Here is an 11,057-nt window from a genome sequence, read left to right on the forward strand (position 1 = left end):
AGATATCATTCTAATTTAATTTATAGAAAAAGCTACATCTGTAACTTCTCCTACAAGTTAAAATACGAGTGGCATCTATATGACATCAAATTATCATCAGAAATATCCTAATCCTTATGCACTTTAGTTTACCATATTATAAGCATTTAAATTATGAAAAAATCACTAGTGTTTTCATAAATTTAATATTTCGATTCAGTCCTGTGGTCAATGCCTCTTTGTAAGAATAAGAAAAGATAAGAAATGTCAAAATAATAAAACAAAAAATAAATTACCTCGCTTTGATCAACATGTCCTGCACTAGTTGTTCGTATAAGCCTAGTGCTGTCACTAACTGGAAACAATTCTTCATCCAGATAGTCATCTACATGTATTTGATTAGATACAACGAATGACATCTAAATGATATGCATGCTGTTATCAAAAATGATTCAATTTATACGCATTTTATTTACCATACTACTAATGTCTTTTTAAATTCAATATTATGGTCCAGTTCTCTGGTCGATGTATCTTCTTTAAAGATGCAATCTTCTTTTAAAGATCCTTTTCAGCTTTAGTTTTATGAAAAATCGTTCTCAGGAAAAAAAATAGAATCTTAAGAGTAAAAAAGGTGGTTTTTTTTCTTATTATGAAACGCATTAAATACATGCAGAGAAAAGTACCTCGCGAAATTCATCATCTGGAAAATTAAGTGTCCCATCCTCAGCGTGTCTCAACAGAATTCCAACAATTTGAGCGAAAGTGGGACGTTCACGAGGATCGTTTTTCCAACATCGCTTCATCAATTCGTACCTAAAAAATATCAAACATGATACTCAAGTTATCTCATACTCAGACCTAAAAAACTATGGCGTTAAAAGCAAATTAACTGAAATAATTTTAACGATATGAAATTTTATACAAATAAGTTCAGTCTTCCACACTAGAACATTTCACTAGGAAAAAAAATCAGCAAACATACCAGAAGTCAGGACAACCAGTTGGTCTGGTCAATATTTGTTTCTTCACACCAATATAATCAAAAACACTTTCATTAGCTAAACCTGAATACGGTTGTTGAGCCAGCGTAAGCATTTCGTAAAGTGTTATACCATAAGACCTATATGAAATTGGTATTCAGTAAATATGAACAACATTTTGCTCATTTCATCCACCTCGAATGACAATCTGAATTTTATTGCATGTGTATACGGTTCACTTAAAAAGAACTGGAATCTTTCTTATCGATATTCCGAGTCCCTCTCACTGCACTACTTTCTTCGCTTATTTCTCAGCAGAGGTTAGTATTGCTTAAAGAATTTTCAGGTTTAAAAGTCAGTATATATCCATGAAGAACAAGTAAATTAAAATGTTTACGAGTACTATATTCGTACTTTCTAGTAACGTGTCACTGATTAAAAAGGCAAAAGGTATTTCATCAATTCGTCTTCATATCCTTTCAAATCTTCCAAATGCGTTGTAGAAGCTGAATAGGTGGTAAAAACTATTTCTCGGCATTTTTTTTTTATTTTCATGTTCCCTGAACCTACTAAGATATTCAACGCCTTATACAATTTTATATAATAAATCCTTACCAGACATCTGATTTCATGGTGAATTTACCGTCCATCAACGATTCAGGTGCCATCCATCGTACTGGCATCAAACGTTTCCCTTTAAAATGGAAAACTTCAAACCGTCAACTTCTTACAACTGTGAAAAGTACAAAACATGTGTGTGCTGTTCAGTAAAAAGACTTAGAAAACCTTGTGGACATGTTTAGATATGTTCACAAGACTTTTAAGTCAGGTTAGAGAAATCATGCTAATCGAGTAAGATTCGCGAATTTTATAATTCCATCTTTTCATCTGTAAAATGCTTTCAATGAGTCCTAAATCTCCGACATTATGAACAAACCTGCTGGCTTATAATATTCGTGGTAATATATATCCCTTGCCATACCAAAATCACCTATCTTCACTGTATCGAATTCATTCACCTAAAATGATTCATAAAAAATTCGATAAAAATCATAGTACTACTCTGTTCAACAGCACAACAGTAAGAGAAAAGTATGTTCCCGACGAACGCTTAACAAATGTCAATCCAAAATTTGAAATACCATGCAATTTCTAGCAGCTAAGTCACGATGGCAGAATTTCAACGACTCCAGATAGGCCATCCCATCAGCGATTTGTGACGCCCAACGGAGAAAGTCGACTGCATTTGGTACTACTAATCCATGAATATTTTCCTCAGCATTTGGTCGTCTAGACCGTAGATAATCACGTAGATTACCCTTTAAATAGAACATTATTCTTTCACATGCTCATACAGAAAGTGAAATTCTAAAAAAAATTCGGAAAACAGTATTTTTCATTTTTTATGGCTGGATCGCCCTTTGTTTTAATAACCGTAAGGAGATACATTACCTTTTTCATCATTTCCATCACGACTAGAACAGGTTGGCCATCAGAAACAACGCCATAAAGTTTGACGATAAAAGCTGTATTAAACTGTTTCATAACGCTTGCTTCGATAAGAAAGTGAAGACGCTCCGCGCTATTTGCTGTTTCGGACACTGTTTTGACTGCACATTCACCGAAGGTAGTACCCAAATATGACTTGCAGTTGTCACCATATCCACGATATACCTGTAATCCCGGAACAAAACTTAAAGTTCCCAGCACTATTTCGATCTACATCTAGCAAAACTAGACTTCGATTGTTTTAAAAAATAAGATTGAACAGATATGAGAGCTGTCGGCCCCATAAGAATACGACCTTCCCGAAAGTCCCTCTGCCGATTTCTTCTTCCAAATGAATTGCACTCCGTTTCAATTCCCATTCATCTGGTTTATAAACATCCATTTGGCTCAGATATTCAGGGTTTGCCGAAATTTGCTGCCGCACGTATTCACGAACCTAAAAAGAAATTACCATTTAATTAAACCCTTTTGTACTTTGCAAAGTGAAATCGGGACAGTAACTTGCGGAGCATTCATTTATTTATTTTCTTTTTTACGAAGATGAAATGTGCAGAAAGAAGCAAGCGACTCTTTTTAAATATCTACATCTTTGTTCGGAGAGTATTTGTTTTGGAGAGTAAAACATACCTTTTCTCCCAATATTTTTCTGGATATATAATATGCAGCCAAGGAGCCAATGGATAATATAAGAAGAACAATCACAACAATAAATGAAATTACCTGAAATATATGAAAAAATTCTACTGATGTAACTAAATTAGTAAAGGTTGCATAAAAAAGCAAAAAGTTTATATTTTTTGTTTCGTTACGAAATAACTGTCACTTTTTTTTGTGTTAAAACTTTCCGCTATGAATGGACTGAGAGTAAGACGCAGTAACTGCAAATTATACCATTAATGTAAGGTTCATGATTTGATTTCATGATTTTTTTTCTTTTTTGATTGAGAGTTCAATGATATCTGACTTATGGATACATAAACCTTGATATGAGACAAGATGATATAAAGAAAAACACTCTAGCAGCAACAGCATATAATGAATAAGATTGAGATGATATGATTCGAAAATATCAACGCATTCTTTTAGTCCTAAATTCACATTGCACAAATCGGCTAAATGATTATAGAGAAAAATTCTGTATCAATTATTGAAACTCAAACTGTGGAGATCAGATCATATCATTCCAGTTATTTATAACTTTAGTAGTTTACTGTTGTTGTGAAAAACGTTGGCTTCACAATTCTGAATAATTTATGTGCCACGGCTACTTCCTTGATGGCATGAAATGAGAGGGAAGCCATAGATATTGTTTCCACCTGTACCAAATATTCGCCCTCTGCTAACCCACTGAACACCACACCTTTTCGTTCCCGGAAATTACTAGCCTTTACGCATTGGCTTATCGGTGTCTGAAAATACAAACCAAATTAGAAAAGATTGGTACCTCAACCTACTTAAAAGAAAAAAAATTAAATTAAAAATAAACTAAAATTTATCACTGTTACAAACTACAAGCAATGGAATTTATTCCTTTGATAAAGTGTCATTAAGCGCGATATGGTAACCATAAGAAGGAACATATGCAATCCGTCGATAGGATAACAATTAGGTAAGGCACTGCTATAAGCTACTGAGAACTATTTACGAACTTGTGCAAGATTTTCAGCAACTACAGTAACTCTGTATGCAAGTATGATGCCATTTGGATTTGACGGTTCTTGCCAAGTTATTTTGCGACTGCGAGGGTCTTGTTTGAACGAAGTTGAGTTGATCACTTTGATAGTTCTATTGTCAACCAGATCATTTGATGCTAAAATAATCAAGGATGGATTAAATTTTAGAGCCTGTTGAAAAGCTATCAGCGATTCAAAACCTGATCTACTGAAGTTTCAAAGATATCACAAACTTGCAAAAATTGGAAAAAATGATGCGGAAATTAGAAAATCTGAATAGTCGATGTATATGTGAAAAAGGGAAATGGAGATACTAGAAATTTTCGTACAGTATTTTAAAAACGAAGTATTTACCGATTGGTGCTGTACGTACGACCATCCAACCAGGTCGTTGTGAGCAGTACGCACCTCCTGGGGCCGATATGTTTTGACATGCGTGAATCTGAAGATATAAAAATAAACGTCTGCCTCTCCCGATAAGTTCAGCCTCGTTTTTTTCTTTTTTTCCGTTTTTTCATCGAAAAGATCAAAAAGCGAAAATAATAACGACTGCTGTAGCTAAAAAAAGGAAAAAAAAACTCTTGCATCAAATATCACCGAAAATCAAGAAATATTTGACAACCCAGTGTCAGTGTAACGCATTACAGATGCAATAGTGACTTTGGGAACAAATTCTGAGCTCTGCAACTTAAATCTTGAAATGATAACCACTGTTCATGTCGAATGACAAAATCAGTGTTATCAAAGACATGAAAACTATTAATTATCATTGGAGCTCGAATCCTTAACAGCAGATGTGTGAACATCATCACAACCAAGTGCCGAAAATACGAACCCATATCTGATATTGTGTATAATGTCGCAACCCAACAATTGATAGGCGACGTGTGGTGACATTAATTTTATGGGTCCCAGTATCCAATTCTGATCGATATAAACTCGTAGTTTTATTCATTTCATCTTGTGTTATGATTATGAACCTTTCGTCACCATACTGCTTCTCATTTGGTTCGTTATAATCTTTCAGGATTGATCGACGACTATGACGAATTCGTGATCTCTCAGTCAAACTTTTCTTCGACTCTCTAGAACAACCAATATGTACGCTGGGGATTATAAATGATAATTAATTTCCAGTGCACTAACTAACGTAAATCGAAACTCTATTCATATTACCAAATAATTCTAGAAAAATTAAAATTTTGGCTCATTTAAAAATATTTAATTTTGGCTCATTTAAAAATATTTACTCCTAAATATTTACTACTTTTCTAAACCTTGTTAAATCAAATAATAAAAATTTGTCCAAATTACTCAGAATGTTTTGAATTTAATGAATTTGATGTTTTGAATTTAACAAACTTTAAGAAATTTTTAAAAAAATCTAATAAAAAAGAGACATACTGTTGCACAAAAACCAAATTCTGCACAGCATTTTCAAAATCAGCTTCATTAGCCCTTTCATCTTCCAGCAATATATTATTTGGTTTTGATCGGTGTTGCTGCTAAAAAAGTCGCTCGATAATCGCTAAATTGGCGAAACAACTTGATTAAAGTGATAATATAACGTGAATCATTAACAATTACCCTTAGCGGTCGACAATCGCAGCATCCAGTTTTTGAGCAAGTTTGTTGTGCAGGAGAAGTAAGTGTGAATCGATCACTTATATCCTTATGCTGTCTCAATCCCGCACCTGGAATAAATTACAGAAGAAAATAAGCAATGATGCACACTAAGCATACAGTTAGCTTCATGTAAATTCCAGATTAACCAAAAAAATCTCTGAACGCAGACACATGAAGCCGTTGCATAAATGTCGAACACCTCATCCTATCTCATCTCTCTTGCATCACTTATATCAGTACATGAAATTTCTTTAAATCACTGCCTGCATTTCAAAATATGTTGTGGTGCATATATCTTTAGAACTTACCGGCTTTATCATCACAAACGTTTCCGGATACTGTCGATGGATCGTCACCTAATACTTGCCACTTGACGACGTAATGTGTGATATCACCATTTGGATGTTCTGGCGGCTCCCAAGCCAAACTATAAACATTTATTGTTTATAGTTTGGCTATAAATGATTTATTCAGGAACTTGATTTATTCAGGAACTTTATTCAGGAACTTTCAAGATGGTAGTTTTGAATCTGATGCAACGCTTTTTCCCCATGTATTAATCACCAAAATAAATAAAATAAGTAGCTTATTAAAATTAAGTTGAAATAAACTTATATGAGCACCGTCTACCAAATGGAATGAGGGAGGGAGAGAAAAAAAAAGTTTTATCTTTTTTTTAAAAACTACATACTCAATTTGATCAGGCTTCATAATGAGAGACTTGCCAACGACATCCTTTGGTGGATCTGGAGTGGAGAAGAGTGTCTTTAAAAAATGAATCTTGGAGATAGCATTTCTTGCACCAGGGTGGTTAATGAGTTTCGTTTGAACATAATATGCGTACCTTAAAGCCAGATCCATATTCATTTAGATATAAACAATTAATCACTAGCATCGAGAAAATCAAAATACCAAAGACTTGATCAGTAGTTATTCATGCAAAAAACCCTTAAGTATATATCAAAATCTCTCTAGAAAACTAATGTGTGATCATGTCATATAGGAAGAATTGCAAGGTAGAAAAGCCTCAGTAAATTCATAAAAATCAAACAAAAAGTTTCAGCCATAATATAAATGCGAGTAATAACAGCTAAATTAACGTGCCATGTATTAGATTCTACAGCAAAAATACCAGCTCCTCGATTCAAACCCTCATTACCGTTTCCCTTCTCTGGTTCGAAATGCATCTGCCATGAATCACTACATGCTGAGCGATCATCATCAATGCTCAATGTCGGATCTGGACCATCCACTTTTTTATAAAATACCTTGAAAACGTAAAAAAAAGTCGAAAACTGTCTGATTTTGAACCGAAATTTGTCATGCTAAAACGCAAATGCAATAGACACTACTGAAAACAAAAAAACTAAATAGTAATAGATTTTTTCACCGTACATCCAACATCCCAAGTCCTTAATAAAGCTTTTTTGTTACCTACTTCTTAGCTATAAACACACAAAAATTCTGTTGTCCTACCTACTGAACTGGTAATGAAAATCCATTAGCATGAAATATAAATCTTAATGAATTCAAATAAAAGTAAGGTTGTCGAAATCACTGATTAGAAAGCAAAACTAAAAGAGAGTTGACTTCCTATTTCCAATTTCATGATTAAAATAACAGTGTGTACACTGTTGTTACTAACATATTCTTGTTTCGATATTGTTAAAACGTCGCAAACACAATACCTGATATCCCAAAAATTTTCGATGATCCATATCGGTTGTGTTAAAAGCAACCCAAGATATCATAAAACCGAAACTATGAACATCTTCGGTTTGAACCTCAAAGGTCGTTTCGTCACCTAGATTCTTGATTAATCTTAAATTCGTATTATGCCGAAGTTTAATAGAAGGGAACTTTTGCAATGATTGAGGATTCAAAAGTCTGTCTAAATCTAAAAGTTGAAAAGATAAATAGAAATTAAGGATTAAATTTTCAGACGACAACACTTACATACTGCCCGATCACCGTTGCTGTAATATGATACATCATTCTCTTTCACATCAGTAAGGCCTGTGTGGTCGATTAACGCTTTTATACGATTATAGCATAGCATGCGGTTATTCTGGAACAACACCGTACCATTCCCGAGGGTCAACGGCTGTTTTTCAATATCAAATATATGCCGTAAATTCGCATTTTCAAATATTGCAAGCGCATATCTTAAAAGCATATATTTTTTTCAAGTCGCTGCAGAATATATTTAGTAATTTTAGTTTGGAGAAGTCGAATCCTTCAAAATAATTCTGATCACAAAATTCTACTGAGCTTAAGGAACGGTAACAACTAAGTAATCCCCAAACTTCAAGAAAGATCCTCGACGTTTCAGGCCAACTGAAAAATTATGCATACGTTATGCGACGTGATTACGAACAGAATCAGCTGGCGTTAATTTGGAGAAGTAGGGTGAATCTTTCAGAGTAATTTTGATCACAAAACTGGTAGATAGTGATATTAATAGGATATAAGAAAGTGTTTTTACAATTTAGTGTTTAATATTACAGTAATTTACACCAAACTTCTACAAGTCCCAAATTAAGAAAAAAAATGTGAGGGAATCGTGTATTTAATTCTATCAAATGAAAATGATTTTACAATGTACCGGTCTCTATAAAGTATGTTCCCTCTGATTAACCGCAATCGTTTGAACATATGTAAAGAAATAAATGATATGCTGAAATCAATCAACAGATAGCCTTCGATAACTTCAATATAACCCAATGCTTCACCAATTTTTTCCATCCCAGCTGCATCTAAACCTTTCCTGAAATGATGAATGAGGGTCTTAATTCTTTGCAACCCAGACTTTGCAACCCTACCAATTTTCTAAATTTGCCTTTTTTAAAGCTTTCAGTTAAAGACAGACTGTGTTTTTCATTAATTCTACGAATTCTTCGCATAAAAAAACACATATGAGACGAAAAAAACCTCACTTTTTACCTTACTATCAGTTAACTGCAAATGTTGATTTTTTAAATGGTTTAATTCTTAAAAGTGGTATCACTTCCAATGATTTAATTCACCCATTGATTGTTGTTCAAAAATAACTATTTAGCGTTGTTTGTTATTAAATTGTATTACAAAAAGTTTGAAGTAACAACAAAATTTTGGTGGCGAAGACTTCATAAAGTCTTTAAAAAATTTTGATCAACTAACCTCAATTCGATTTCCAGATAACCTTCGATAACGTTGCATTTCTTGAACAAATAATCATTGATGCGTGCGAAAGAATCAATGGTTCCACCCTTGCATTTTACTGGACAATAGCCTTCACATTTAATGCAACCTGATGAAGTGATCGGGTCTGCAATGAAAACAAGAAAAAAATCCCGAATCTATCTAAATTAATAGAAAATTATTCTTTTTGAAAATCAATTTTTGTTTCAAAACTAAAACTACAACACAGCAAACCAATTTCCTGCCCAAATGGACAGTCAACGCGACACATATTTTCAACGACTAGCATTCGTTTCTTAGTACTTTCCATTGTTACTGGCGCTGATATATTTTGACATTCTTCAATTGTCACACATCTCCTAAAAAATATAAAGAAATTTTTCGTTCAGATTGATCGAAACTGGCGTTAACGTTTAACGCTAATGCTTCAAATTCCTTTTATCATTTAGAAGCTATGAAAAACTTTGTCTGATGGAAAATAAACTGCATTAACCAAAAAAATCCGAAAGACATTTGCAGAAAAAGTGAAATGATTTCAAAAAAATTTGACTCATGAAATTTCTTTAAAAATCATTTAACTAGGAAAAAAAATCTTACCTTACAAGATAAATATGATGTATTTCATACAAGCCAATTGGACACTGATCCATACATATACCTTGATAGACGACATTTTTGCAAAAATGACAGGCACTGGGATCATCAGGTGCTGAGCAGCCACCCAAACACTGATCATGACATTTTTCCCCATCATCGTCACAACCCGGTCCTACCGTCTTGTCGTCGTTCCAGGTGTATTTGCATTCTGAAATAGTTAATAAATGCTCAAGGAAAACGAAAACTTTCTGAAAACTACAGTTAGGTTCATTTAAGGTTTGAAACCCCATATCTTGATTTGAATCTTTAAATTTCAATCTTTTACATGCGAAAAGCTTTCAAACTTTCTAAATATAACTTTTCAAAGTTTCAAAATTCAAAAATTTTATTACTTGATATGAGGAAAATACAAAAAAAAGTCTTACCAAGCTGACATGTTTCAGCGTCCCAACACGACAACATGTGGTCACGTTTGTGACAACGGTGTTCATTCTGTGGCACGCAATCATCGCTACATAAGTCTGAAGCGTTTTTTTTCTTTTATAAGAATCTAGTACTTTATAAGGGAAATTGGAATCACCAAGAAATAAAAAATCTTTCAAGTTATTGAAATTTTGTAATTCCAAATAAAATTTAACAGCTACGTCAAGATAATAACATTACATAATATTAGTATTAAAACTATGGGTGAAATGAATTTCAATAATGATAATAATAACAATAACAAGTTATTACATCAACTAATTAGGATTAATTAATGATGGTAATTCCAGTGATTAATGGCAGAATGATTCGCAAATGAGACAATTTACGTATGAGAAGTGGAAAAAATTTTTTCGTTTTTACCAGAGTCGGTTCCTCTGTTCTGGTCAGTCAGAATATCATTAGCGGGTCCAATTAATATTTGACTCCAGTCAATATATCGACTATAACAAAGTTGGGTATTATCCATAATTCGCACACCACCATTAATAATTGTTGTCAGCCTTGGTAGGCCAATTTCGACCAAATGCGTATTCTGATATATCACGAGCGCATAATTCATGATTAATTCTTGTCCACCAATAATACGTAGATTAGGAAATAGTCGTTTCAGTGATCGAAGAGCACTAAAATATTCTTAGCTTACAATTAAAATCAATCAAAATATTGAACGGTAATTTCTCAATGATAAATACTATAGCAAAAAAACTAGCAATGAAGAAGAAAGTATACTAACCTGACTTGGAATATTAACAGATGTCCTGTGATAACACGCAAGCGCTTGAAGACTGGAAAATTTTCATGGGTGAAATTTGAACTTGTAATCATTGAAACCGAGAAATCACCCTCCATCACCGTACAATTAGCCAAAGTTGACCATTTGTCATTCGTTTCCTTGTCTTGAAATGCCATATTCGGACTATTCCGAATGTCCAACGAGCGGCAGTATACATCGTCATGGGCGGATAGCTGAAATGTATATATATATATATATATATATATATATATATATATATATATATATATA

At 33.4% G+C, this 11,057-nt stretch overlaps 1 protein-coding gene across 1 annotated transcript in view; it reads right to left on the reverse strand.

Annotated features, from left to right (window-relative positions):
• LOAG_17369 (hypothetical protein) overlaps positions 1–10,942 on the reverse strand; it is a gene marked incomplete at both ends in the record, with an annotated part of 12,513 nt that extends 1,571 nt beyond the window's left edge. The window contains 27 exons of the mRNA XM_020450031.1: positions 276–398; positions 666–795; positions 965–1,102; positions 1,578–1,656; positions 1,900–1,981; positions 2,105–2,281; positions 2,415–2,636; positions 2,767–2,907; positions 3,099–3,191; positions 3,683–3,880; positions 4,121–4,281; positions 4,499–4,586; positions 4,980–5,229; positions 5,549–5,649; positions 5,732–5,838; positions 6,079–6,197; positions 6,462–6,614; positions 6,875–7,038; positions 7,459–7,574; positions 7,727–7,935; positions 8,376–8,537; positions 8,930–9,077; positions 9,185–9,309; positions 9,548–9,755; positions 9,973–10,068; positions 10,394–10,656; positions 10,767–10,942. Coding sequence (XP_020306343.1) covers positions 276–398; positions 666–795; positions 965–1,102; positions 1,578–1,656; positions 1,900–1,981; positions 2,105–2,281; positions 2,415–2,636; positions 2,767–2,907; positions 3,099–3,191; positions 3,683–3,880; positions 4,121–4,281; positions 4,499–4,586; positions 4,980–5,229; positions 5,549–5,649; positions 5,732–5,838; positions 6,079–6,197; positions 6,462–6,614; positions 6,875–7,038; positions 7,459–7,574; positions 7,727–7,935; positions 8,376–8,537; positions 8,930–9,077; positions 9,185–9,309; positions 9,548–9,755; positions 9,973–10,068; positions 10,394–10,656; positions 10,767–10,942 — 4,029 coding nt within the window. The remainder of the gene's footprint in view (positions 1–275; positions 399–665; positions 796–964; positions 1,103–1,577; positions 1,657–1,899; positions 1,982–2,104; positions 2,282–2,414; positions 2,637–2,766; positions 2,908–3,098; positions 3,192–3,682; positions 3,881–4,120; positions 4,282–4,498; positions 4,587–4,979; positions 5,230–5,548; positions 5,650–5,731; positions 5,839–6,078; positions 6,198–6,461; positions 6,615–6,874; positions 7,039–7,458; positions 7,575–7,726; positions 7,936–8,375; positions 8,538–8,929; positions 9,078–9,184; positions 9,310–9,547; positions 9,756–9,972; positions 10,069–10,393; positions 10,657–10,766) is intronic.
• Positions 10,943–11,057: the final 115 nt, after the last annotated feature.

Source organism: Loa loa (genome assembly GCF_000183805.2).
Source record: "Loa loa unplaced genomic scaffold supercont3.67, whole genome shotgun sequence".
Lineage (NCBI taxonomy): Eukaryota > Metazoa > Nematoda > Chromadorea > Rhabditida > Onchocercidae > Loa > Loa loa.